The sequence below is a fragment of the Colossoma macropomum genome, unplaced genomic scaffold (genome assembly GCF_904425465.1).
Source record: "Colossoma macropomum unplaced genomic scaffold, Colossoma_macropomum, whole genome shotgun sequence".
NCBI classification, from domain to species: Eukaryota; Metazoa; Chordata; class Actinopteri; order Characiformes; family Serrasalmidae; genus Colossoma; species Colossoma macropomum.
In genome coordinates, this window is record NW_023494807.1 from 8,579,011 (window position 1) to 8,605,305 (window position 26,295).

Sequence of the window (26,295 nt, forward strand, 5' to 3'; positions counted from 1 at the left end):
GCTTATAACTTAAGACAGTCAGGGAGGTTCTGATTTTATCCTATACGTGGGGTGGAAGCAGTGATGTTAAGATGTTCTTTAAAAGTAATCATTTATGTACATTATATAAACTTTAATTGTATAAACAGCAGCATTTGAAGTAGGGAGACAGGAGGAATTAAATGAGAAAAGTACAGAAAAAAAGTAACAGAAATTAAAGGCTCCTTAAAAACAGTAAAGATCTGAATAGACAAACACAGAAAACTTTAAAGTCATCAAGTTAGAAATGTACACATTTGTGAGTTTAGCCTGATGCAACTTCAACATTCTTGAGGACAATGGTTTTGGGGTTGATGCCCACGTTCTTAGTGGTGTTGTGGGTCTTGTAGATACCTATCAGGCGGTCAGCCATCTCAAACATGTTGTTCCTCAGAGAAATGATGATGAACTGAGCATTCTTGGTTTGTTCCTGGAAGGTAAGAAAGATAAATAAAAATCAAGAAGAGTAAATGTAGGGGGCCGTCGTACTGAGTGTTAGAGACTTTCAACAAAAAGCTATAAAACTGGGACTGTCATTTTAGGAGTCACATTTTTAAACGAGTGTGTAACCAAGCCTTTCCTTGTTCGACCTCATGCGTCAGAAACGAAATTGGAACTGAACAGGCTTAACTAAATCTCTTTAGACAGACAGTGGTGTTTTACATAAAAGCCTGTTGTCTTTTCTGAAAACTAAGCACCTGGTCAAGTGAAAGCCAGACAGCATGTTTCAGTAAATTATAGCATTAACAGTGGGAAGGAAAGCACTGAAGCGGAATTGTTAAAAGTGGACAAGGTAACCATTGCTTTACATTATTTACACCGAAGTCTACACTTAGCCTAGAACTTGATCTGAAGACATTATTATATATAGTATCCAGGCCCCCCTTTTAAGCAACCTCCATAGCAAAGCACTGACCAACAGGATGGGGTGCTCTGGAGCAGCTGCACATTAGCCTAAGGTCACCATGTTCAGTGGCAAGTGTTGGCCAGAGGGGTACAAAGCCCCCCCAGCATTGGGCTGTGGAGCTCCACATAGTATCTTTTGGATGAGTTGAACGGAGAGAAAAACCCAACCCTACTAAAACTGAAACTAAAGCCTTAGACCCAATCCTGGTCCTGGACATCTGCCACCCTAGAGTTTAGCTTCAACCCTAATCTAACACACCTCATCCACAGAATTAAAGTCTTCAGGATGGGGAAAATCAAAATTATAGCAGTAAATCACCAGGACCAGGATTGGGCACCCCCTGCCTTAGAGCAATGTTTCTTAATCAAAGTTAAAGTTTATTTATACAGCGCTTTTTACAACAGATGTTGTCACAAAGCAGCTTTACAGAAAAATCTGGGTCCAAGCCCCCATGAGTGTCGCCAGTGGCGACAGTGGCAAGGAAAAACTCCCTAAGAGCAAGAGGAAGAAACCTTGAGAGGAACCAAGACTCAAAAGGGGAACCCATCCTCCTCTGGTCAACACCGGACAGCAAACAGTGTTAGTATAAAATATCAGAATACAAAACGGAAAACAGGTGGAGCAATGGTTAATTAGATAGTTTGAGTTTATGCCGCAGCAGTAGTAAGAAGCAGTAAGAAGTTTGCTTAATTAGAGTCTACAACTGAACATACAGAACATTCATTTATAAGTCAACTATAAATCCAAGTGGGAAGATGGTAAAATGCTGACTGCATGTGAATGAATGACCTGTGCTCCCGAAATCTTGAATCTGTTTAGCTTAAACCTAATCACTATCAGTGTTTCGGAAAATTTGCTTAAATGATGCATACCATGTTGAAATACATAAATAACTAAATAAGCATTAAATATATTGATGTTGGATTAACAAGATTTAATTTCACTCGACCTTCGCAATGAAATGCCCTTGTAACAGCTAACAGAAGAGTGGCAATGTGTTCATGCCACATCAGTGTAAATCAATATAAACACAGCATAAAATCACCAACGTTCACACTTACGGCTAGAACCTACTATACTTTGCAACCAATAAGTAGCACAGCAGTAACATTAACATTCCTCAGATGAGGAAGATCAAAAATATAACTCACATAAATGTAGCAGGCCACAATGGACACGTTCTTGAAATCCAGTGCAGCATCTATCTCATCCATAAAGTAGAGAGGTGTGGGCTTAAAATGGTGCAGAGCAAAGACCAGAGCCAAAGAGCTCAGAGTCTTTTCCCCTCCAGACAAGTTGTAGATTTTCTTCCAGCTCTTCTTAGGAGGACGCACACTGAGGAAGGAGAGGAGATTTCAGTTAACTTCACCTCACACAATTCCAACAATGCATGAGAAAAATCTCAAAATCTCTTAAGGTTTAAAGAAATTGCAGATATCAGTTATGCAGTCCATCTAAAACCAACTTCAATATGAACATGTTGCAAGTTACTTTCTTTGATTTTTCACTACAGCTTGTGTCACTGGGTGTTCTCACCTGAACATGATGCCCTCAGAAAAAGGGTCCAGGCTGTCCACTAGCTCCAGCTCTGCATCACCCCCTAGTGTCAACATCTGGTAGTTCTCCTTCAGTTTATTGGTAATGATGTTAAATCCAGCCATGAACTCATTCAGCCTCTGCTTTCGCAGATCCTCACAACCCCGCTTGAAGTTGTCTCTCTGAGTGGTGATCTCATCCAGTTCAGACACTCTCTGCAAATACAGCTCCTCCTGGACATGAACACAAACACAAGATGTTTAAGGATGAAGGAGACAGTAGCAACCTAGTCAAAGTAATGGGTCCATAAATAAGCTTTAAGTGCTATTCAGGCAGGGTTAGTTTTCCATGGGAAGGTGGGGTAACAATTTTACCACAGCACACTTGTAAAGTTTATGAAAAAATTTTATTCTAACCATAAACCAAGCTGTGTTAACTGAGTGCAATGTGTCATTGGCACTGTCATTAGCTTGGGAATCAGCCAACAGTCAACACAAATGCATAAAAGCAAAATTGTCATTTTACCAGTTTTAATATTAGACAAACACTCGGGTAGGACAGTACATATTAGCTTCATTTAAGCAACTGAACAAGAAAATGCTTCTTCTCCATACTTAAGAAAAAAAGGAAAACTTTCCCACATTAGGATATAATGGACTATCTACTGACAAAGCAATTGGTACGGGACTAATTTACTAATTTAACCAAGGGTTATTCCTACTGCTTGTTTTATAGTAAGTAAAAAGTGCTGGAATCTTTAATGATGCAGGAGCAGTCCATAAAAATTACTGAATTGCCAGATTCAAAAAAGAAAATCACTGAGAAACAGGTAATACTTAACCTCTACGTAAAACTAATCTTGTCCGAATAGCACTTTTCTTTCTTCTCAGGAAATAAATAAAACTCAATGAAACAAAAATATTCGAGTCGAAACAACATTCATGTACCTTCTTCTTGAACTCTGCTATAGCTCCTAGGTTGGGCTTCATCTGGGCACAGCGATCCTCCAGCAGAGCGATCTCATTTTTAATGACATCTGGGTTCTTGATGGCCTCCAGCTCTTCTGGGGTCAACTTAGGCAGTTCTTCTGCTGGTTTATCATCAATAGAATGCAGAGCGATCTTTGTGGACTGAAAAGGAAATGACAAATCCAGTTATATTTTGATACAACCAAAAATCTATGAATTAAGATAACTAAATCTGACTGCTCACCTCTTTTTCCCAGTGTTTGATCTTATTCTGGCACTCAGCAATGGCTGTGTCGATTTGCTCCACTTTCAGACGGACGTTCAGGGACTCTTTCTGCAGAGAATGCTCCTGGTCCTGAATGGCTTTGATCTCCTGCAAGACCCCACGATGTTCTTCCTGTACCTCCGGCAGTGCCTCCTAAAGATCAGGCAGACCACAGGAACAGTGAATGGAGTGCTAGCTTCTGTTAACCAAGGTCAGCAGCCATGGAAAAATATTAAACAGTAATAACGATAAGTAGAATCTTCTAAAGTATAACACTGTTCTCGTGTTATACAGCCACAGGCCAAAGCATCTAACAAAGCGGTTAAACACAGCTTTCATCAATTCTAGACCCAAATACAGCAATGTACCTCTGCCTCTTGGCAGGTCTTCATGATCTCTCCTGCTTGATCTTCCAGTTTCTTCAGCTCCTCCATAAGCTCCTCCATGAGTTTCTCATTCTCCGCAATCTCGGCTTCTAGACGCGCTACTATATCCTCAGACTTCTTCAGATTACTGTGGGGGAAGACAAGACATGGACAGCTGAATTGGCTGGAATACATTTACCCCCAAAAAAAAACAAAAAAAAAAGTACATTTATTTGGTTACTATTAAAAGTCAATTTAACTCACCGTCCCGCAGTCTTGATGGCTACTTGGGCTTTAGTGACGGCTGAGGAACATTCATCTAGTTCTTTGTTGACCTTATCCAGTTTGTCCTGCTGAGCCTTCAGCTTGTGGCTGTTGATGTCCACAATCAGGGTGTGGAGTCGTTTCACCTCAGCCTCGACCTTTCCTGCCTTGCTGGAGGCAGCCTCAAAGTCTTTGAGAGACAAAACAGGGTTTCAGCTGTTAGAATGCCAAACCTCCTGACAAATGACTGTCTTGGAGAGCCACAGTACAGTTTGGCATCTCCATCCCACCCCAACTCATCATCTAATTATGTGAGTATTTGGTGAGTATCAGCAGACAGGACACTATTAGTGCTGCAACAGCTGTCTTAAGGTTGAGCTAAAGAATTAATTATGCAAGCACATAAATTTAAGCTTCTTACTTTTCTTGAAGGCATCCAGACTCTTCTCCATTTGTTTTTGCTTAGCCTTGTCTGGGGCAGCTGCAATAACATTAGCTTCCAAGTCCTTCATCTGAGACTTCAGGTGAATTTCTTGCTCTTCAAGGCTCTACAGAGAAGAAAATGGCCCACATTGTATTCGTCACTCATCGTAATGGTATGACCATTGGTTCAATAGGACTCACAGGGCAATACTACACATTTTATACCAAATCGCTTTGTATACAGATTTGCATGAGATGCCATTTTCCATAGAGATGCTGAGATGGAGTACAAATAGCCATGCTTCTTTTTACAACTGTCAAGGCATTCAGAGAGCCCTTTGAGGTGTGTATTCTGGCTGACCTGAATGCTGGCTGTGTATTTCTCCAATGTGTTCTTCATGTCTCTGAGCTCCCGTCTCTGTTTGTGCACCTTCTCCTCAAGCTGCTGTTTCCTTTGCTGCCAGTCCTGCAGCTGCACCACCTTCTCTTTCAGGGAACTCTCCATACGATCCAGCTACATAAACACACAGAGTCAGAAATACGATGGTCTCCAAAGCTGTGGTCTAATGTGGAACAGATGGAAGTGGGTTTGTGATCTCACCTGTTCCTGTGTGACTTCAGTGCCAATAGAAGAGCCCATTCTGCCTTTCATTACACGCCCTCCTCCTCCAGTCATAGTGCCTGAGAAAAAGGATAAAAGTGTGCATACGAGCGAATAAAGAAAAACAGTGACTTCTGTGATACAATCAGTTTAAATAAAAGGATCGTACCAGCCTGTTCGATGATCTGTCCCTGCAGAGTAACCACTCTCCAGCGTTTATCTTTTTGGAAGGCCACTCTAGTGGCTTGCTCCAAGTCTTTAGCCACCAGTGTGTCTCTCAGAGCAAAGTAGAATGCGGGCCGGATGGCTTCATCCTTCACCTTTACTATATCGAACAACCGGGGAATGTTTTCTGGCGTAGAGATGGCACCCATGCTTTTTTCCCAGACTTTCATCTACCAAAATAGGAAACAATGCTTAGTCTGATGTTCTAGACTACAGGTTGGATAAATAAATAAACATGAAATAAACCAAATAAAATAAAATGTTAACATGTGATCACAGTAATTATATTCATAAAAACTGAGTAAGATTCAATATTTCAATGTTTCATTACACACTTAAAAGAACTTAAACCTAAAAGTTCTTCAAGAGTTCTTTAGTAAAAGTAAAATGGTTCAATATAGAATCAAACAGTCAAAGAACCTTTGCATAATTAAAGGGTTCTTTGTGCTGTGAACAGGTTCTTCAGATTGATAAAGAATGTGTTGTAGATGGTTCTATACAGAACCGTTTTGAAAACCCTTTTTTACAAAATTGTGAAAAAGGGTTTTTTATATAGAATTATCTATAACAATACATACACACATACAAATGATTCTGGAAGTGTTCATGGTTCCATATAGAACAACTGTCTATGCGAAAGACCCCTTGAAGAACCATCTTTTTTTAATAGCACAGCCCACACATTTCACACATATGTTCATTTGTTAGCACCTTATCTAGAGCAATGAAAGTGGCCACGCCAATATTCTGGGCCTTGAGGAAGGTGACACATTTCTGGGCTGTGTCAATGGTGTCCACCAAGATGTTATCAAGTGAGCCACAGCTTGAAGAGATGGCAACATCATACTTCTCATCAATGGCCCCCAAGTCACCCTGGAGTGGGAAAAACAAAAACAAAAAACCCTCAGTTATGTTAGAAAGCCAGTATTTCATTTTAAACAGACAAACATTATCTGGGTGCAGCATCTTACCAGGCGTCCCAGGACACCAGGGATCTTGCCACTCCGTTTCTGCTGCATGAGGGCATCCAGCACTTTGCCTCGGCTGCGGTTAGAGGACAGAAAGCTTTTTGCCTCCTCGACCTTCTGTCTCATGTCACTGACCATTGCCCGGGCCTGCCCATCCTGCTCAGAGATCTGTTCCAGCTCCTGTTCATCCTGCACACATTCAACTCTGGATTACTTAAGACATCTTGTTTTGGAAATTAAATATGTACAAGGCCTTTATGAGTCAGTTGCTAAGGGGTGCTGCATCTCTAAAGGGTATGGTTTAACCGACAGCCGGCCAGCCATATCACAGCCAACACCATTTTCTGCAACACTCTTTACTCAGCATTTATGAAACACAGACAAGACAAATACAACATCCAGGCAGACATACCTTCTTGAGCTCCTGCTCACATTTCGGTATTTTAACCTGCAGCTCTTTGATGGCAGCTCTCCTCTCACGTAGTGTGTCAGCAGTGCCCTGTAGGGTCTCTTTGGCCTGGTTGAGCTGTAATACTGCTGTATTGTGCTGGCTAAGGTAGATGTCCAGCTCTGACTGAGCCACATCCATCTGAGAGCGTGTCTCATTCACTGCCTTACTCAGCTCCAGAAGCTCCTTCTCTTTTTGCTATAGATAGAATGAGGGAGATAACACTCATCTCTTACCAAACTCTCAGCCCAACAAGAACTTGTGTAAGCAAAGATACAGAACTTAACACAGCTAACAGATGTATAACAATTTCAACAGAGTATGAAAAATTGGTGAAAATTAAATTAGAAAAACCTCCGCAGATTCAAAGTATTAATAAAAAAATAACCAAAAATCAAATCAAATTTTGACCACAGTAAGTAAGAAAATAAAGCACTGAATTTAAATATACTGCTAAATAAATAACTTAAATATACACCATTACAGCTAATCTAAAATTAATAATTTACTTTGGGGTCAAACTAACATTTACAAAAACCTTTATTTAATTCCTTTAAACCTTCAAGGTCTCATTTTGATTTTCCCAAATTCAAAAGCTTTCAAGAGTTTCCAGGGACAAAAGGAAATAAACCCAGATGTCACTAACTACTTAGCAAATCCACTTCACTGTAACATTCTTCTCAGCAAGCAGCTCAGGTTACAGTCATAAAAGTATCATGTACTGTTGACGGAAGTGTGGCAAACCTCTTTTTCCAGCTGCAAGCCGCTGGTCTCCTCTTTAAGGCTCTCCATCACCTGGGCCAGAGCCTCCTCCTCCTTCACTTTCTGCTTCTCTAGCTCCTCCTTCTGTGCAGAGGCCTCCGTAATGATCTTCTCACTGCTGGCAGGAACATTTCTTACCTCTTCCAGCTAACCATAGGGAAACAAGGAGAGCCAAAGCTTATTCAAGAATGATACGATATAAAGAGGAAAGCATCAACTTCCTTCCACTCTCATCATTTCATGCTAATTTTCAAAATGTGTGTATGAATGCAAGTGAGACATTTACACCTACTTCAAGCAGAGTTTGGTAAGCCTTGACTAGGCCCATTACAATTATTCCATAATCATCTAATGGCAATTACTTAAACTGACTGCAACTATGTTAGTTTGTTAACTTTCACAATTATATGCTTACATTGCATTAAACAGAATGTGAATTAGGTGCCTCAGTGCAACTGAAACGCAAACACATCTAAACAGAAGAAAGCAGAAAAGGGCAGTGATGTGTAATGTTTGTTTATTTGAGCTCAACCAGTGTCTGTTGCAGGTTGGGAACCACTAAGTATTGACAGCTCAACACGAGATAGCTAAACACTTAATTTGGCCACTTCAGGCTTTTACTCTCATTCATTTGGAAAAAAAAATTGAAATTAAATTAAGTCTCGATTATTTATTTGACAATTAACAATCAGCTAAAATTGCAGGATGATGACAAGCGCAGCTTTCACACATGGTCCAAAAATAAATAATAAAAAAAAATCTCTCCCTCTCACACACACACACAGTTTCAAATGTTAGAAAACGCAATGCAGAGATCTACTACCACATTGGGAATTGGCTATGACTAAATTGGGAGGGAAAAACAAATAAAAATCGTTCAAAAAGCACAGCCTGATGCTGCGTCTCTCAGATCATAGGTGCCAGACAGCTGTGTAAACCCAGGTTTCCTGCCGTGCCATCCATGGCAAAGAAGAGGGAGAAAGTGAGCAGGGCCTTTACTATAGGGTTAATTTGCGGGTGAAAAGGGAAACTGCTGCAATTGTTACACAAAGCTATACTTCACAGGCATGCTGCAGAACACTGCACCCCAGAGAGCTGGACTGCCCTGCCCCTACGACCGCACCCCCCCCGACTTCTCTTCCCCCAAAATCTCACTCCCATTTATTACCACCAGATTATTTTGGCTTTACGGAGGCTGATGCAGGAGGGAGAGGAACAGGAGAAAGACAGCAAACGCAAGACACTTTCAAACAAGCTGAAAATAAGCCAGGAGAACTGTTAAGGTTTTGGGAAAGCCGAGTTCAATGGTGTAAGCCTGTGTAATCTCCCTCAAGTGGCACATCAGAGGGACCATCACTGAAAAGCCAGCAGCATAGAATTCAGTAGTAGCCATGAGTCGTAAAACTGATTGCATGTGGTCATAAACATTAATTTTGCACTACATTGGCAAAGTTTAAGTAAAGGCATCTCCAGGGAGTAATTACTGTCAAGTTATCCTATGGAAACTTTGTGGATCGGACAAAAACCTGACGTTATTAAGACTACCTATAAAATGATTAACTGTGGCACCAAAAGTATGTAGGACAAAAAAAAAAAAAGTTTCTTGAAATTTGTGTACTTCTTTGACAGCGATGCTGATGCAAACATTAATTTATGTAGTGTGGAAGAGAAATAAAGAGTTTGTTTAAACACTCTTAAAATGCTGAAATGCTGTCCATTAAAACTGGCCTATGTTTTTATATGTTCTAGAAAATTATATTGCAATGGTTCTTGTTTTTGTTTGGCTTGGCCGCAAAATAAATATCGTAAAACGGACGTGTCAGGCAAACGGTGCTTATTTTAAAATACACTGTATCATTGTCTATTAATGGCAGCCTATAAGACTATTCTCATGAGAACTCTTTACGGGACTGATTGAATTTAACTTTTACAACCAAATTGCAAATTGTTCCTTACTCATGCATCTACAAATGCTAAAATGTTTCTGTGAACAGCCCATGTGCGCAGTTAAAGGTTATTGTAAGATAGTTCTTGATTTAAGAGAAATCAAGAGAAATTCTTAAAAACACTAAGCAGATGTGCTGGAACCCAGTTCAATGTAAGTATAGCAGGTAACACAACAACAAAAAATTAACAAAACACTGCATTGCTACTATCAAAACAAAATCTTATATCTCCATTTTTCTCATTTTTCATTATTTGGCATAGTTTGAAAACCCAGTTTTATGATTGGACCAATAGAGTCTGTCTAAAATTACTTGGATTAAAACTGTTACTTATATTGAAAGTAGGGTTGTAACAAATCATGAAAACTAGGTAACAAACATTACTTGCAAGGCACTATTGCTGACTTGGTGGATCTTTGGCATTTTGTTTAACTGAATTAGTGAACTGAATTAACTAATTGTAAGACAGTGGGTTTGTATGATGGTAAAATGAATTCAATGTAACCTAATCAATTAATTTAACCATAATTTAAATAATTAAATAATAATAATAATAATAATAATAATATTTAAGGTTATCTTTACATGGTGAAACTTTCATGCAACTAGTTGCATGTTGTAATTTGCCTGCAACAACTTCTGTGCAACTCAAAAACGTTGCTTACCATTTTCAAGATACAAGGTTCACGTCAGAGCAACTATATCGCACATACAACAAATATTTTTTGAATAATTATACTATACAGTATAAACTTCATGTTCAGTCACTGCTCAACACACCTTCTCCTTGTCCTTCTGTAGCTGTTTATGCAGTTTCTTGGTCTTGTTTTTGGTGTGCTTGAGCTTCTCGCGCACCTCAACATCCTGGAGGTCCAGCTGGGTGAACTTCTCCTTTTGGTTCTCAATGAACTTAGTCAGCTTGCCCAATTTCCTGGGTAGACAACACAACAGTTCACTGAGCTGAGAAACCTGAGCTCTGAATGTCCCTAAATTGCCATTTCAGAGAAAGAGGAGGGCGGGGTAATAAGCGTACAGGATAGGCAGTATCACTCATGCTCCTCTTAGCTCTGGGAATCCAAAAGACACAATACTGAGAGACAGGGACAATGACAGCCAACTGATATACCAACAAAATATAGACGCACTGTGCAGCCTCCAACATACATCTCCCAGCCCCGCCCCTCCAAAATAAATAACTAAATAAATAAAAAATAAACAAAACCACCAAACACCACCCCTGCAAGTTTAAATGAGTTAGGCCTTCTTTCTTACTTCTCCACATTCTTCAGGGCCTCGTTCTTCCCCTTCATTTCCTCTGCGAGCTGGTTGCTTTTTTCAGTCAGTCCCTTGGTGTCCTCCTGGATCTGTTGTTTCTCTGCTTCCTTTTCAGCCACACGCTGCTGCAGATCATGCCTGACAAAACCAACACATGCATTTAAAAACAACACAGGAGACAAATCAGTACAGACCAAAAAAACAAAAGTTGTTTTAGTTTTTACTAGTTACCTAAAAAAGCACCAACTAATAGTACAATTAAAAGGTAGTGATGTGTCTCTCTCACTCTCACACACACACACACACTCACTCTCACACACACACACACACACACACTTTAATTTGCTATTTTCCCAAAAACAAATAATTACAAAAAAAATAAGTTAACTTTGTTTTGTGGACACAAACCAATATTTGGGTTCATATTTGATGCTTCACCACATCATTACTTATTTTGAGAAATCATGAATCAAATAAAAAGTTCATTGAGCAGGAATGCTAAGACACCAACTGTCTAAAAATACCAAAACGATGAAGTTATGATGGGTAACAATGGTTAGAACAAAATACTTAAATCTCATTAAAACACTCCACCCATGAAAAAGACAGCACCACATCCTACATGTTTATAACAGGGCTGTCAAAGCATTAAAATATTTGAAACACAATTAACAGCATTATTTTGTGCCGCTAGTCTCAATTAACTGCACCTGTCTTATTGCTTAACAAGTTATTCTCATGGGGTATACTTCGATTTTTCTGTCAGAATTTACACGCCCAAACTGTAAGGCTAATTATTCAGTAAATGCATGAAATAAATGCAAAGTGTTGGTGCTCTTTTGTGAAAGCTCCCATCAAATTAATATACAATCATAGCAAATTAACATATGATCATAAACATAATGCCATATGCTTACAATTTGCTGCTGAAAGCCAAAAATCGTAGATGCTCTTTGTATTATTTTTTTTTATAAAAATATTTTTACGGCACATATCACTGAAGAGACACCATCTGACATCCAGTCTGTAGCTCAGATTTTAGGTGGGTCAACTTTCAGTAGAAAGAAAAACAGAAGGGGAAAAGTTCAGCTTCTTTTATTACAAAGTTTAAAATTACATTACCCATCTATTTGACATGATATATATATATATATATATATATATATATATATATATATATATATATATATATATATATATATATAAAAAACAGGCAAAATAAGCTTCAGCAGAATAGCAGAAAAAACATTTAAAGACTGCATTAGTGGCGAAGCTTCAGCCTAGGCTAGTTCAGTAGTTAAAGTAAGCTGTATAAACACATAATAATAATAATAATAATAATAATAAACAAACAACAGCTAAGCAACTTCTGTTGTAACATTTTTTTCTCAAACCATCTCTGGTCATTCAATCAAACCCAAACTTAATATAGTCATGTTTTAATCCTGCTCATCATTAACTTTTTTCCTGCCTCTCTAATGTGCTCATATTTTTCACAGAACCACACATATCATTACAAATGTAAACAAAACACAAAATGTGTCAATTTTCAAATTTAGGTCATATTTGAGGTCAGTTTAATGGCAGAATCTCAATCTCTGTGACTGTAGCCATGCACTCTAAGAGGATATGGCATTTGTATGTGCTGTCAGGCCTGCTGATGGATGGCTCTGCTCTCAGGTGGAACTTGAAACTGCTTACAATCTGAAACCCAAGTCCAGGAAAAATGAATCATGGCACAGCCTGTTAAATCAATCTAATGTATGCTTCAAAAGCTCACCACAGCTTTGTGAGGAACAAATTAACACCAGTTGCTTGTACAACAGTATACAGACTGCCTCTCCATTATCATATTAAACTTCAGTGGCTTCAGTGTTCATGTCAGTTGTTCCATTATTGTAATCCTGGCCATGCATGAGAGCAGTTTTCTACATCCTTGAGATCACACGACTAAAAGCTTTAAAGCCTAATATTAACCTTTTGATATGGGCCATTAAAATAAAATGCGTTGTCCATCTGGCCCCTTCATAAAGGCCAGATGCACAATGTGTGACACAGCAACACATATGGACCTGCAAGAGTTCGTACTTGATAAAGTATTGAACGTTTGGGGTTACGGGGTCTATCAGAGGTGTTTTCATTTTCTCACAGCGGACCCCTCTTTAAACCACACATGAAACTAGCCACACATCTATATCCCTGCTAGGTTCACACAATAGCTAGATAGAAGTTTTAGTTAAATGAATAGTTCAATTATAAGAATCAAAAGTCTTTCCAGCTTTCAGACTCATTTCAGTTAATTGTTTCTAAATTTAGTATTTTGTTTGCTTCTAGGAGCTATAGAACAAGACAGCAAAATAACATGTAAAAACCTGCAGAAAAACAATATTCTCCAAAAGTTGTGCAATTACAATTTACAGTTCATAAAAACAACCCAAGGATGTACAGCTACCAAGACTGCACAATATGGACAAAATACTAGCATTGTGATTATTTTTCTACAGATTGCAGTTGCAATATACTTAAAATGTGCTGGTCAATCAATGTGACATGGTTCAACATTGATCTGCATTATTTTGACCCAAAAAAAAAAAATAAATTAATTCCCCATGATTCTTCAAACCACCCACAGAAACACTGCTCTGGAGCTCTGATTGGTCAGGATGCTCAAAAACAGATACACATGTGTAAAGCAGCCTTATTGCAGCCTTCTGCAACAGCAACATTGTAAAGGCCACACAGCAGCAAATAAGCAACAAGTGTGCTGTTTTAATGCTTACAGCAGCATGAGACCATTACTGCCAGACTATTCTTATCCTAAACGATGAGCTGTGGCTGTGCAACCAATAAGACAGACAGATAGATCGCTAGATAGATAAAAACCACCACACCTCGCTTGCAAAAATTAATCAAACCACCAATTCACAAGCCAGCACACTTTTTGTTCTAGCCTAGCACACCTGACCTAATGTGTCAACTAGTCAAGCTGATGAGTAGCTGAACCAGTTGTTTCAGCTCAGAGTTCAAGCAAAAAGCATGTGGTTAGTCACAATCACTAAATTTAAATGAAACCTAAAACATAAAAGCAGTAATGGGGGATGGGGAAAATTTGACTTAACATTCACAGCGCATTCATAATTTTTCATGGATTTTGCTGTATAAATTTGCAGTGAACCAATATCACCAATCTACCACCTATTCAGCAAAAGGAAAACTCCCATAACTCCCAAAATACAATGTCAGTGCAAGGGTTCATTTTTATTTTGTAAAAGATTTAATTTTACTGTTAACTTTGTTGTTCCAGAAGGGGAAGAGGCTGAAAAGTTTCATTCCAACCTACACGCAATTATACTGACAGTGTGATGAGAGTGACATAGTGCCCTTACACATAGAACTGGCAGAGTTGGCTCCTCTTCTTGAACATGTCATTCTCCAAAGTGAGAAATTCGACCGCTTTGTTCTTCTCACCCTCCAGGGCATTCTTCTCCTTCTCCACCAGCTTCACACGATTCAGCTGCAAATTCAGAAGAAAGTGTGACTTGTTTAGATCACTTGCATTTAATTATATCCTAACGTCACACAAGGATTGATATGTTTATTAAGTGTTACTGTTAAAAACAGCATAGGAATCAAATTGACCAGCTTATTTATAGTTTGATGAAGCTTCATGGGGGCTAAAACCGACATGGATTTCAGGTCTCCTGATTTAAAACACCAACCAAAAAAAAAGCAAAAAAAGCACTGGAGCAATTCACAAATACATATAAAAATTACGATTACACCTTCATCACAGCAGTTCTTATGTGACTGTCATTACCCTATCTTAAAGCCACCTTGGCTTACTTAATTAAACAGACTGAATCCTTTGTTGTAAGCAGTATTCTAGTTTCTAGCCACTTATCCAGTCACTTCAAATATATTTTTCACCTTATGTACAATTCTTTTTCCCTGTGTCCTGTATAGGCTTGGCTTACTTGCTGAATAGAACAAGCAAAGCTGAGTATACACCAAGGTCAGTATTTAAAAAAAACAAACAAACAAACAAACAAACAAAAACCCCTCTTATTTATCCACCAGACAAACCTCACAGCACTACCACCCCTGCCTGCTAACCAAGAACGCTAGTAGGACTGCCTCATTGTAATTAAAAATAATTAAAAACACAAATCTCAGCATCACTCAGTTTCTTTATTGCTGTATGTTTTGCGATTGTTCTTGGCAGGGTGCGGGAGGAAAGAATGAGGAGCTCTTGCTGGCAAAGCTGAGCAAGACTGTATGAATTGTGCAGTGTCACTCAAGGCACTTTCAACTGGAACCTTCAGAAATACAAATAAAAAGCCATAAATGACGACATATGTAGTACGAGTCCTCCCTGTCCCTTCCTTTTATGCTTGATCTTTGAGAAAGAAGCTGACATTTAAAGAGGGAAAAGATACCCCTGAGCTGAGAACTTCAGCCAAAATAAATAAGCTAAGAAAGCAGCATCAGCAAAACGTAGCAATGACTGTATACACAATATAATCACATAAATCAAACAATGCAACTGAATAAATGCTCTTGGTCCCAAAATAAACAAGGGCAACCTCAAAATAGGGTTTTCATTGCAGGGGTCTAAGAGCTCAGTACTTACCGTTCTAACTATTTAAGAAGGAATGTTAGTCTTACCTGAAAACAACTTTAGAAAAACCTTAATCCACAGACAGCAAATCAGGCTCAAAATCTAATCCTTAACTGGAATTAATGACCGTTTTGGAAGCACAGAAATCACACCACCATTTAACTTAAACAAGAAATGACCACTTTGGATGTGCTAAGGTATGTTAAATTCAGCATTAGTGTATCCATTTGCCCCAGTTACCCAACACTAGGTTATTTTTATCCATTCATACACTCAACCACCACAAAATGCACACAATTAACATTTTCTAAAAATTGTGAAAGCAAACCGCTGAGCTTAGTTGTCCCGAAAAGAAATACTTATTTAGTATACAAGTCACCCACATACACTGTAGTTATATAGATTCAAAGTTCAAAACATTTTTATAGTCTCACAACTTACTGTTAATAAGATTTATCACAATTTGTTTTTCCATTGACCACATTGCCCCTTTTTTAAAGGCCACTATGTTGACAGCATTTTACTTACTTAAATTCTACTAAACCATTCAGACACCAACAGTAGTGAAAAGAAAAGTCTAGCAAGATAAGACCAGCGCCCCCCCGCAAAAAATCCATAATAATAATAATAATAATAATATTTTGCCATTAAATCAGTTTTGCCTGTCATTCATCTAAGAAATGCTTTGTAAAAGGTATTACATAAGTGAATCGTTCTGATGATTTCAATGCTGCCCAATGTACATCAAACAGGTAGGACTGGTCATCCTAACTGTCCTCCTGTTATTGTAACCATTAGAAGATTGCAAAGAGTGGGAGAAAACTTTGTTTTTGTTGATTTTGATATAAGTAAAACAAAATAAAAACTTATTACTTTAGCAATGCCTTTAATTCAATTAGACAGGTTGAAATGGGACCCAATGATATGAAGAGCCAAGCAAAGCTGATTCAATTATCAGTCACTTTCTATAGCATTTCTATAGTTTTTCAATTTTGAAGATCAACAATCACAAGCTGCCTGTGACCAGCTTCAGCCAGAGGTCATAAACAAGCATGTGAATGAGGAATTTGCATTTCTATGTCACTGCATTCTCCATTAGACTACGCTACTCATTTGGTCATCAAATAAATAAATAAATAAATAAAGCAACATTATTGTTGCAGAGAAAGTACTGTAACGAGTCAGTCATCTAAAGCAATATTTAGCAATTTGACACCTACTGATATTAGGTTTAAAAAAATAAAAAAGCCCCTCCCCCACAACTACAAAATCTATTTTAATCACCACAGGGTGTAAACTGATGTAAAAGCAAGTTAACTGAAATACTAGCAAGATTTCAAGGTTTCTGTCCCACCTGCTAAACTTTTAAATGCTGGCAACTCTGATAAACCTTTTTTTCCACAAATATTCTGCTGTTTTTGTGCTCCAAGAGCTGAAAGAACCATGAGCCCTTTTATTTTAGTTAGTAGGAACTTCAGAGGTTTTAGGAGGTGTTTCTTAGCTCACCTTTTCACCTCTCTGTTCATTGAGTAGCTCAACTCGTCTGCATAAAGTGTTGATAGGCTCTTTGAGTCGACAGGAGCCAATAATGTCCTCCAGGTATTCCAGCATACCTTCATCATGCTCTGTCTGGCCTTTGGGCTTCATCATAGCAATTTGCTCCACTTCCCCCTGATGAAGACACACACACACACAAAATAATATAATGTAATAATAATAATAATAATAATAATAAATGATAAAGACTGTTGCTGCATTAAAAACTGCGATATGCTAATACTGCATAATGAGCATTTTCATATAAACAAAACTAAACATTTATTTCTGCAAATTAGCCAAAAACTGGGAACCTGGTATAAACCACATCATCTAAAGTTTTTAATCTTTTTTCCCTTTCTTCACTGCCATACATGCATAACCACACCTTCTGTTTTACATAAGATATACCAGGCTTGTGTAGTAGGACTGTGAGTGATCTGCTTTCTGTAAATACCACAGCAGAAAAGACACACTAGGTAAAGCTTAACTTGGTATACCTTAATACTGAACATATGTCCGCAAAACTCAATTCAAGGACAGACAGGCTCACAACAAATGTTGCTTTAAAAAAATTAAAATAAAATAAAAAAATAATTTAAAAAAATAAAAAATAAATTCATCAAGCAGCAAGTGCACCACTTTCTCAGCCGATTAACTTTGACTTCTGCTTTGTGAAGGTAGTGAGTGTTTTCCAGAGCAGGAGATGAGGAGTGGGGGAGAAGGAAAATAAATAAATAAATAAAAAATAAAAAGGAAAGAGGACAAACAATGAAATAACAGATGATACAGAATCAGGCATAATGCAAACTGCTAGAATGTATTTTATAGTCAGTTTTATACAATAACATACAATTTTACCATATGGAAGCAGGACATCACAAGAAAGCATATTACTTTTGTTTACACCTACATCCAACACAGATGAAATATCAATGTAACTCGTGATAAAATGTAGGTATAAACAGACATAACAATAACCCCATTTAGCCACATCAGTCATTCAACAAGCAGCACACCAGCATAAAGATCAGGAGACAAATTGCAATACCTGCAGGTTAGTTTTCTAGGACTAGCTCAACAGAAGTGAACACATTTAATCTTGGTGCTACCTCAGTGGCCTAAATTCCTAAAAATAAACGTATGAAAAAAAATTTAATAATAGCTGTGCAAATAATGATAATGACAAAAATAATATTCAAAAGATACAAACATATAAAAAAAAAGAAAAAAAAATGATGCTTGACCCTGCCTCACTGAAGCAGCACAAGTAATATTGGGGTTAGACTGCATTTTCTCACACACCAATATTTACGTGCTGCTAAAGTGGAGAAGGCAAATGCTGAACCCTGACCTTTTTTTGACAGCTCAGATAATGTGTCTGTTGTGTCTGCTACAGACTCTGAATGACCTTTTCCTCAAGTCCAGTTTGGCTCCGATTATGCAATCCCCTTAAAACTCTAAAGCAGCAAATTATGGTTTGCACCTTTTCTGCAATGTTGAAAACCATGATGCGCTGCTATAGCAGTCTAAGGACTGGTGTCAAGTGTCCACTGGTTTTATTTGGTTGCAGCTCCACATAAATAATACCATGCCCTAATTTTATTACTTTGCTTTGATGTCTATGCAGAGGACAAGAAAGGCCAGTGGAAATGATGACATGCATTACACAAAAACCCTACAAAAAAAACCTACTTAAAAAGGCTCAAAAGAAGAAAATATTCATTACCTGCAGAATAAGGAATCGGTTGTGGTCAAGGTCAATGCCATGGCTACGGAGCAAAGTTCCAACGTCTTTGAAAGTCGCCTTTTTGCCACTGATGTGGTAGGCTGAGGAATTATCTTTACCGGCAGTTCTTGAAACATAGAACTTGCTGTTGGGGATGACATCGTAGTCATCTCCTTCCTGAAATGGGGGGGAGGTGCACAAACAAACCAGCTTAACTCCTCAGCACACAGAGCACACTCACACAGCAAACAGCCCAAATAATTAGTCCAGCTGCATTTAAAAAGGTAAAAGTACAGGAATCTCTACAATAAAAAGCCACTCTCTGCCTTTGATCACTCTCCATGACAGTGTGCAACACAGCAGTGGCATCTAGACTAAATGTACTGAAGTGGAGATGGGGATCCTAGTGTGGCACCGGTAGAAATAAATAATAATAATAATAATAATAATAAAAATCACCACCACCACCACCGAAAAGGTAATGTGGTGTTAAAGTGTAAAAGTGGCACCAGTGAACAAATGCACACCAACACTGCTACAAATCAGTAAGCAGTGTACTTTTCCCCAGCTACAAGCATAAAACAGTACAACACAGACAATGACAATGCACAGAAATGTTTGTGCCTACAAAATTACAGTCTACAAAATACATCAGCTCTCACTACCCTCATAAATAATAACTCACCATTAAAATCAAAAAGTATTTTTCATAAAACACATCATGGAAACAGGACTGCACATTTATGAAAAACATTTTAATACAGAAGTTGTGCATCCAAACTAACTTAATGCAAAACACAGAAAATATATATAGAATTAAATTACCAGCATCTCATACTAGTGTGACTAGTGGGGCAAAGAACACATCAGTGCCCAAGAAGAAAAAATAAATTACTAGTAATTTAGTTTAGTGATTACTAAATATACATTTTAGGGATTTGCAATATGCTACAAAAATATATTTTAGGAATTTCAGTGTGCCATAACCTGAGCGATTCCATTAAGAGAAATAAACCAAAACAAAACAAAAATAAATAAATAAATAAATAAATAAATAATAATAAAAAAAAACAGCAACCAAAGCTAATCTCTGTAGTTGTATGCAACTTCATTTACAGCAATCCAACACTGTCATGACCTTTCTGCATTTGAAAACACAAAATACACTTCACTTTAAAAGTACAGAAATGAGTAGTCACACTACAAACCCCCCCAACACCTACTTATCAGCTACACCATTTCTAAGAGCAAAGCACAGTGACGTGTTACAATAAACATACACAATTTTACCTTGTCGATGATCTTCTGAAAATGCACCTCTACAGTGCAACTCTGGATGTCTTTGTGTCCGTCAGAGCTGTGAATTAAGACTGACAGCTTCTTGGATCTGATTTTTTGAGCTCTGTATCCAAATACAAAGAGCATGGAGTCGATCACATTGGACTTCCCACTGCCATTTGGACCAATGATGCAGGAAAAGCGCTGGAAGGTAAGAAAGAAAAAAGAGAAAGGGTTAAATTCATGTGCTCCACAACTGCGACGAGGACAATTATTCCAGGACAGTATGTGGCACTCACGTGTCTAAAACGTACACTCAAATACTGTTTACCTGCTAGTACAGTAAATTAGTGTAATTTAAAGAAGTGACCCATAAGCACTTAAGTTAATGGGGAAGCCCTACAGATTTTAAAAAAAGGAAAGAGGAGAAAAATCCACATGCACCAGAACATCACCACTACTGTAAGAATGATAAAAGTTTGAAAAGTATAAATCTTTACAACCAACATGGAGGTTGAGGAAAAAAGGATGATTAAGTAATAAAAAAAAACAACAAACACTTCTGCTGTGCAGGCTGATCGTGGGCCTAGTGTCACTGTCAAGTCATAAAAAGAATCATATTTACAATGTAATGAAACTATTACTAATTAGGTGTGTTCAATATGACAATGCCATCGTTATCTTAGTAAACGGTCTCACAATATGCTTTTTTGAGTGAGATTACTTCTACAACACTGAACAATACACAACTATAGAGAGCCTGTAAACAACTATGAACACTATAGTAACAGGCAGCTAAACAGGAGTCCATTATGCTATTATTTTATTTTATTAATTTATTTTAGTTTGTTTTCTTTTTTTTGGCAAACAATACTAATTTAAATTGAACAAAAAATGGTTGCACCCAGTTTTTCATAGGATTTTAAATTATATCACTTCTTCTACACTGGTGTATTTTGTCTGTTACAACTTTTTTCTAAATTGCAGGGAAAAAAAAAGTAACACTTTATTTGGATGGTCCACTGTAAATGCTTTGTAGAGGCTCAGTCTATCTTTAACTAACATGCAACTAAATAATTATTAAATGCAACTGAACTTGAAGTTGTGTGTGAAGGATTCTATTAAATCTAACCCTAACCCTAAAGCAAAACCTACACCTACTCTAAAACCTAACCCCAACCTTAATGTTGTTGATAATCAGTATCACCAGAAAGTTTGTTAACAATTCAAGTATTTGTATATCATCTATAGGGGACCATCCTAATAAAGTGTGATCGATAATAATAAAAAAAATAATAATAATGTATTGATGAAAATGACTAAATATTGTGATGTCACCCACCCATTTCACCCTCCCCCACCATTACTATTTTAGCTTAATGTCCATCACGTCTGCTCATATAAAAACAGGCAGAATGGATATGAAACCAAAATCTTCCCTGAAGTGAGCTTGCTTCCTTTACCTTGTGGAAAGGCCCCAGAATCTGCTCCCCTGCGTACGATTTGAAATTTCGATTCACGATGTGAGTGATCATCAGACGAGGAGCGCCTGGTTCATTGGTCATCGCTGGGGGCGGGGGTGGAGGGATGCTACCGAGGATCTCCTCCAAACTTCGATTATCCACCACCGCCTCGGCAGGCTCCCCGGGAGCTGCATCTGGAGCACAAGAAAAGAAGGGGGGAAAAAAGAAAGAAAGAAAGAAAAAAAAGTTCAACTTTTATTCCACGAAGCCTTTCAATTCAGGTGGAGTTATAAAGGAGTGGGGGAGGGGAGCTGGAGCAAGGAAAAACAAAAACAAAAACAAACAAACAAACAAAAACATAAGCTCTGTGCTCAGAGAGGAAGAACAAAGACCGGGTGGGAAAGGGCGCAACTTTCAGCCTGGGTACTATTCACGTTGAAAGAGTTGGATAACACTCTCTCAGGCGTCAGCACATTGAGGATAAAGGGAGAAAAATACCGTTGTTATGTGCTGTCGTTGAAAACTACTGCGACTTGTGTCTATCGGTGTCTATAGGCGAAAACAATATAAACACAGAAGCTTTACTAAAGTTTTCATAAGAGTCTTATTCAGGGCACAGTCGGTGGGGAAAAACAGCTTGTATCGTTTGGTTAAGTTGTTTAGTGCATTAAAAAGGTACGGTAAAAAGTTAGCAGCCTGCTAGCTGGCAATTTTGAGTCATTTTCCCCCCAAATCGGACAAAAGACAGACAGATAAAAGGTTACACGAAAAAGGAAAGCAGTGCATCTGAAATTCATACCAGTACAGTCCCAACTTCATTTCAAACTAATCAGTGACTCAAACGCATTTTCTCAGCTACCAAGTCAAACCACGCTGCGGTAATAATACTAATTACGATAATAAAAACAAAATCTCTCCAAAACGTCAGTGTCAACACGACTGATCAACATTTCGCAGCCGCTGCTTCAGCCACATATAAACTCAACAAGCCTCCGAAAGTGAACGACACGCTGGGTAAAAGTCACACGATTGGTACCAAAGAGCTACAAGCAAGTCAAAGCTTCTCCACTAAGCTGCCCCGTTTACTACCCTTTGTCTCTTACCCTTAGTCAGTGGAGGGTCCTGGTCATCCGAGTGGGTTTCTTTAGGGGGGACGTGGTGCATCTCCTCGTCGGAGTCATCCTGCGACCCTTTCCCTCGTGGCTTAGCAGCAGTGGAGCTCTTTGTCGTTTTTGCTGGCATGATTAAGCTCTGAAGAAGAAATTGGACAAGGGTCAGCAATAGATCCAACGGCCTCACTCGGTCCAGCGGAGCCGGTGCTCATCCATCCTTCATCGTCTCCCCTCTGGACTTAAAGAAAAGGGGCTCTTCTGGCTCAACGTTACCCCCCGTCATCAAACGCATCCATAGGTCGTGTTTTTTTGCCATGTAGTGCATGAGCCAGACTTAGACTTGTGTCTTTGTTGTCAGTGCTTGCCCTCGAAACACTGGTAGTATTAAAAAAAAAGTTTAAACGCGTAATAAACCATGACATGCACGCCTGCCGTCTTCATGCTAAGCGCCCCAATTTATATAGGCTAAAAAATAAAAAATGTATATAACGCACTCTGGCGAAAGTGATTCAGAAAGTAGCGAATTCCCCTCCCCATCCGTAAAATATGGTTTAGTGTTGCACGGTGGCCAGCTAAGCTCCTAAACACCAAAGTTTCGCTGCTCACACACAAAGCGTCAAGTTGCCACAGCACGACGATGGAAAAAAATGGTGACGTTTCTCTCTCTGTCAACAACGAACTAAGTTACGGGACACAAACGGCAATCTGATGCTGCCAGACCTACAGCTGACAACATTCGCCGCGTTAACCGCTGATTCAGAAACAAAGAAACCTGCTATTAGTTCCTTTAGGTGTCCCGCACTGTTACATGCCAGCAATTAACGTTTTAAATTTGATTTGTTGACCGAGTGGTGACAAACCTACCGAGCTACAAGACCAGAAAAGCTAGCTAGGTTAGTTGACCTAGCCTGCATCTTCTCAGGAAAAAGGCACACTCTTAAAAAAAGATGGTTCGTCAAGGGTTCTGTTTAGAACCATGAGCTCCAAATGGTTCTTTGCATGGTGAATGGTAGTTCAGACTGATGGAGAACGTGTTAAGTTATACGGTTCTACATACCACCAAACAGGATTCTTCTGCTGTTACGGTGTCAAGCTCGTATACAACAGCAGAACCCCCTTTTTTTGGAGCTATAAAAGGTTCTATATTAGAACCATACACAGCACATTCACCGTCAGCTTGAAGAACTGTTTAAGCATAAAATAGCTCTATACAGAACTCATGGTTCTAAACAGAACCATTGCCTTTACTGGAGAACCATCTTTTGAAGTGTTTACCGAGCTAACGTTACATGACCTGAAAAGCTAACCTAGCTAACTAGTTAACCTAGGTTAGCATCTTATCATATTAAAAAAACAGGACTTGGCTACATGTCAAAGTACGCAGCAGTTAACTAGCTTAGCTAGAAATGCTTATTTTGGTAATTCGGTTTATTCTGTGAGCTGGTGCAGGTCTTTGGGTTGGCAGTACGAAACTTGTTTTCCCCCTTAAACCTAAGCTGGTGCACTGTCCAATACCACAGAACCAGCAGAGACCACACGGCTGCAGGTTTACCAGATTAACTTGGCTAAGTTACTATAACTAAGTTATCTTCGGGAATCATTTTTACTGGTTGAAGCTTCTTTCGCTTTTTTAGCTCACTTCTCATCTTCTTTGGTCGCTGAAATATAACGCTAACCTACATCGACGTGTTTAAAATGTTTATAATGTTGCCAAACGTTCCCTAACCTGCCTACGTTAGGTGCGATTTTGGGAATCTACCATTTAAGACAGCTGACGTTAAAATCCCTACGTTAACTTCTCACCGATAACCGGGTTTGTTGATGAATGTTAGAATGATTAACGTTAGCTTAACCTGACTAGTTGAGTCATTAGGTTAGCTAACGACGTCGTAACTTAGACGGTTAAATTTCGCTTATATACACCTTCAAACGCGGCTAAATAGTTTTCAACTGGACGACAAACTGCAAATAACAGTCTAGCTTTTGTTTTAAAGCGGACTCGATTGTCTGAAAACTGCTTAGCTGGTTGGGGATAACCAAAGCAACTTGACGGAGCTTGTTATTCGAATTTTCCCGTTCCACCTTAAATGATGCAGCAGTTACATTCGGGTGCCTCAGGCGCCCGAATGTAACTGCTACGGCATTTAAGGTGGAACGGGAAAATTCGAATGCAGAGCTGGCGAATAGGAAGCCGACTTCATCTCCGTAGTGCAGTTTGAAAACGCTTACCTTTCACTCTCCGAGACTAATATTCTAGCTCTTTCAGGCGATGCGTATCCAAATGTGTCTCCTTAATCGAAACCCGCGGCCGTTTAAATCCTTTACAGCGCAAATGACAAAAAATTCTGCCCGTTTTATTTTCCTCGAGCCGCCAAGGAGACGAAAACCCAACTTGAAAACTGGCGCCTAAATTCGTTACAGTCCGGCGCAGAGCATCATGGGAGCGCCGCACAGCGCTGAAAGCAGAAATTCAAAAAAAAAGAGAGCCGAGAGTGGACGGTGCCAACTTCTTTCTTTCCATTGATAATAAAACCAGCGCGCAAACTTCCACACGATGTTTGTTTTTTTCGTTTTCGTCTTTAAATATCCCCCACAGCACGATTCATTTATCACGTCCACGTTATGAATATAAACGATTTAAACAACCAACGTGCACGACTTTAGGCTTTGTGGAGTCGATTCTGACTCTCGATTCGCGCTGCCGGAGTCGTTTCCTCGACTCAACTTGATTTTCACCAGCGCCAGAGACACTTATAAAGGGGAACGATTCTCAACGTAGTTTGTCTACTTTGTAGGTTTATAGCTATGGATTGGAGACAGAATGTTATGCGCTAACAAACTAGGACGCTGCGGTAGCTATCTGATTTTTAATTAAAGGAACTGAGTAACAAATGCTGCTCAAACTCAAAACTCTTCCCTACATTATCTGTTTATCCGTTAAACTATCCCTCACGCCAATCAGTACGACAAACAAGAGTCGACTCCAAACATTTTGACTCTTAGAATAGGTGGCCAGACGCGGAGCCAAAGAATCGACTCTTTTGGAACCGACTCCCTATTACTAGGCGGAGGTGTTGGTTTGAGGAAGAACTTGCTACTACAAGGCAGAACAGTTGTTTAGGTCTTTTTTTACACACATATGTACGTTACAAAGTAGAAACGTAAATATTTTTGAAAGGGAAGTCAAACGATTTTTCATTCAGAGTGGTTTGGTGTGATTGTAGAGACTCAGATTTCTTTACAGTGGGTGGTGATAGGAACCAGGGGTCGCCATGACTACAACACTAATATAGCCATTTTATTTGCTATCGAAAACCACCAGTGAACCTACATGTGTCTTCAGAGTTTTTATATTGAATGTTGATGATGGTGAAATAGTGGAAAATCTGAAAAAATAGGTTTTCTTTGGGGACTATTTTGCCTTATAATGCCCTGCATGTACCTCTCCACTATGAATGGATTAACATAAACAGATTGAAATACATTTTAGGCCAAAATCCTGTCACAAAACCACCTAAACAAAACCACATAAAACAATGTCTCAGACATCAGGCAGTGTATTAATAACCGTTTCATGTAATAACGTTC

The 26,295-nt window shown here is 38.8% G+C and overlaps 1 protein-coding gene across 2 annotated transcripts; it reads right to left on the reverse strand.

The window, feature by feature from the left end:
• Positions 1–102: 102 nt before the first annotated feature.
• Positions 103–25,126, reverse strand: smc4 (structural maintenance of chromosomes 4). 2 transcript variants are annotated; one of them, XM_036556417.1, is made up of 24 exons: positions 24,937–25,126; positions 22,699–22,846; positions 21,596–21,789; positions 20,145–20,336; positions 18,855–19,031; positions 17,096–17,260; positions 14,358–14,485; positions 10,969–11,109; positions 10,477–10,627; positions 7,733–7,897; positions 6,953–7,186; positions 6,544–6,729; positions 6,284–6,445; positions 5,517–5,742; positions 5,348–5,427; positions 5,108–5,260; positions 4,745–4,871; positions 4,324–4,513; positions 4,063–4,207; positions 3,674–3,847; positions 3,409–3,591; positions 2,462–2,694; positions 2,077–2,260; positions 103–448 (listed from the first exon to the last, which is right to left on the reverse strand). In XM_036556417.1, exons 2-24 carry the CDS (start codon positions 22,835–22,837, stop codon positions 284–286), a joined length of 3,894 nt encoding a protein of 1,297 aa, XP_036412310.1. In that variant the 5' UTR covers positions 22,838–22,846; positions 24,937–25,126; the 3' UTR covers positions 103–283. The 2 variants fall into 2 exon arrangements, with proteins under 2 accessions (XP_036412310.1, XP_036412311.1); XM_036556418.1 differs by lacking the exon at positions 24,937–25,126 and having other exon boundaries at positions 22,699–23,239.
• Between the last annotated feature and the right edge of the window lie 1,169 nt (positions 25,127–26,295).

What these genes read in the sequence shown, in the direction of transcription:
- smc4 (XM_036556417.1), bottom strand. Translation starts at nt 22,837, where the DNA reads ATGCCAGCAAAAACGACAAAGAGCTCCACTGCTGCTAAGCCACGAGGG. An exon ending in ATGAACAGAGAGGTGAAAAG is followed by an intron (nt 14,486 to 17,095) that starts GTGAGCTAAGAA and finishes CTGAATTTGCAG; the next exon opens with CTGAATCGTGTGAAGCTGGT. An exon ending in GCCCTGAAGAATGTGGAGAA is followed by an intron (nt 10,628 to 10,968) that starts GTAAGAAAGAAG and finishes TTGTCTACCCAG; the next exon opens with GAAATTGGGCAAGCTGACTA.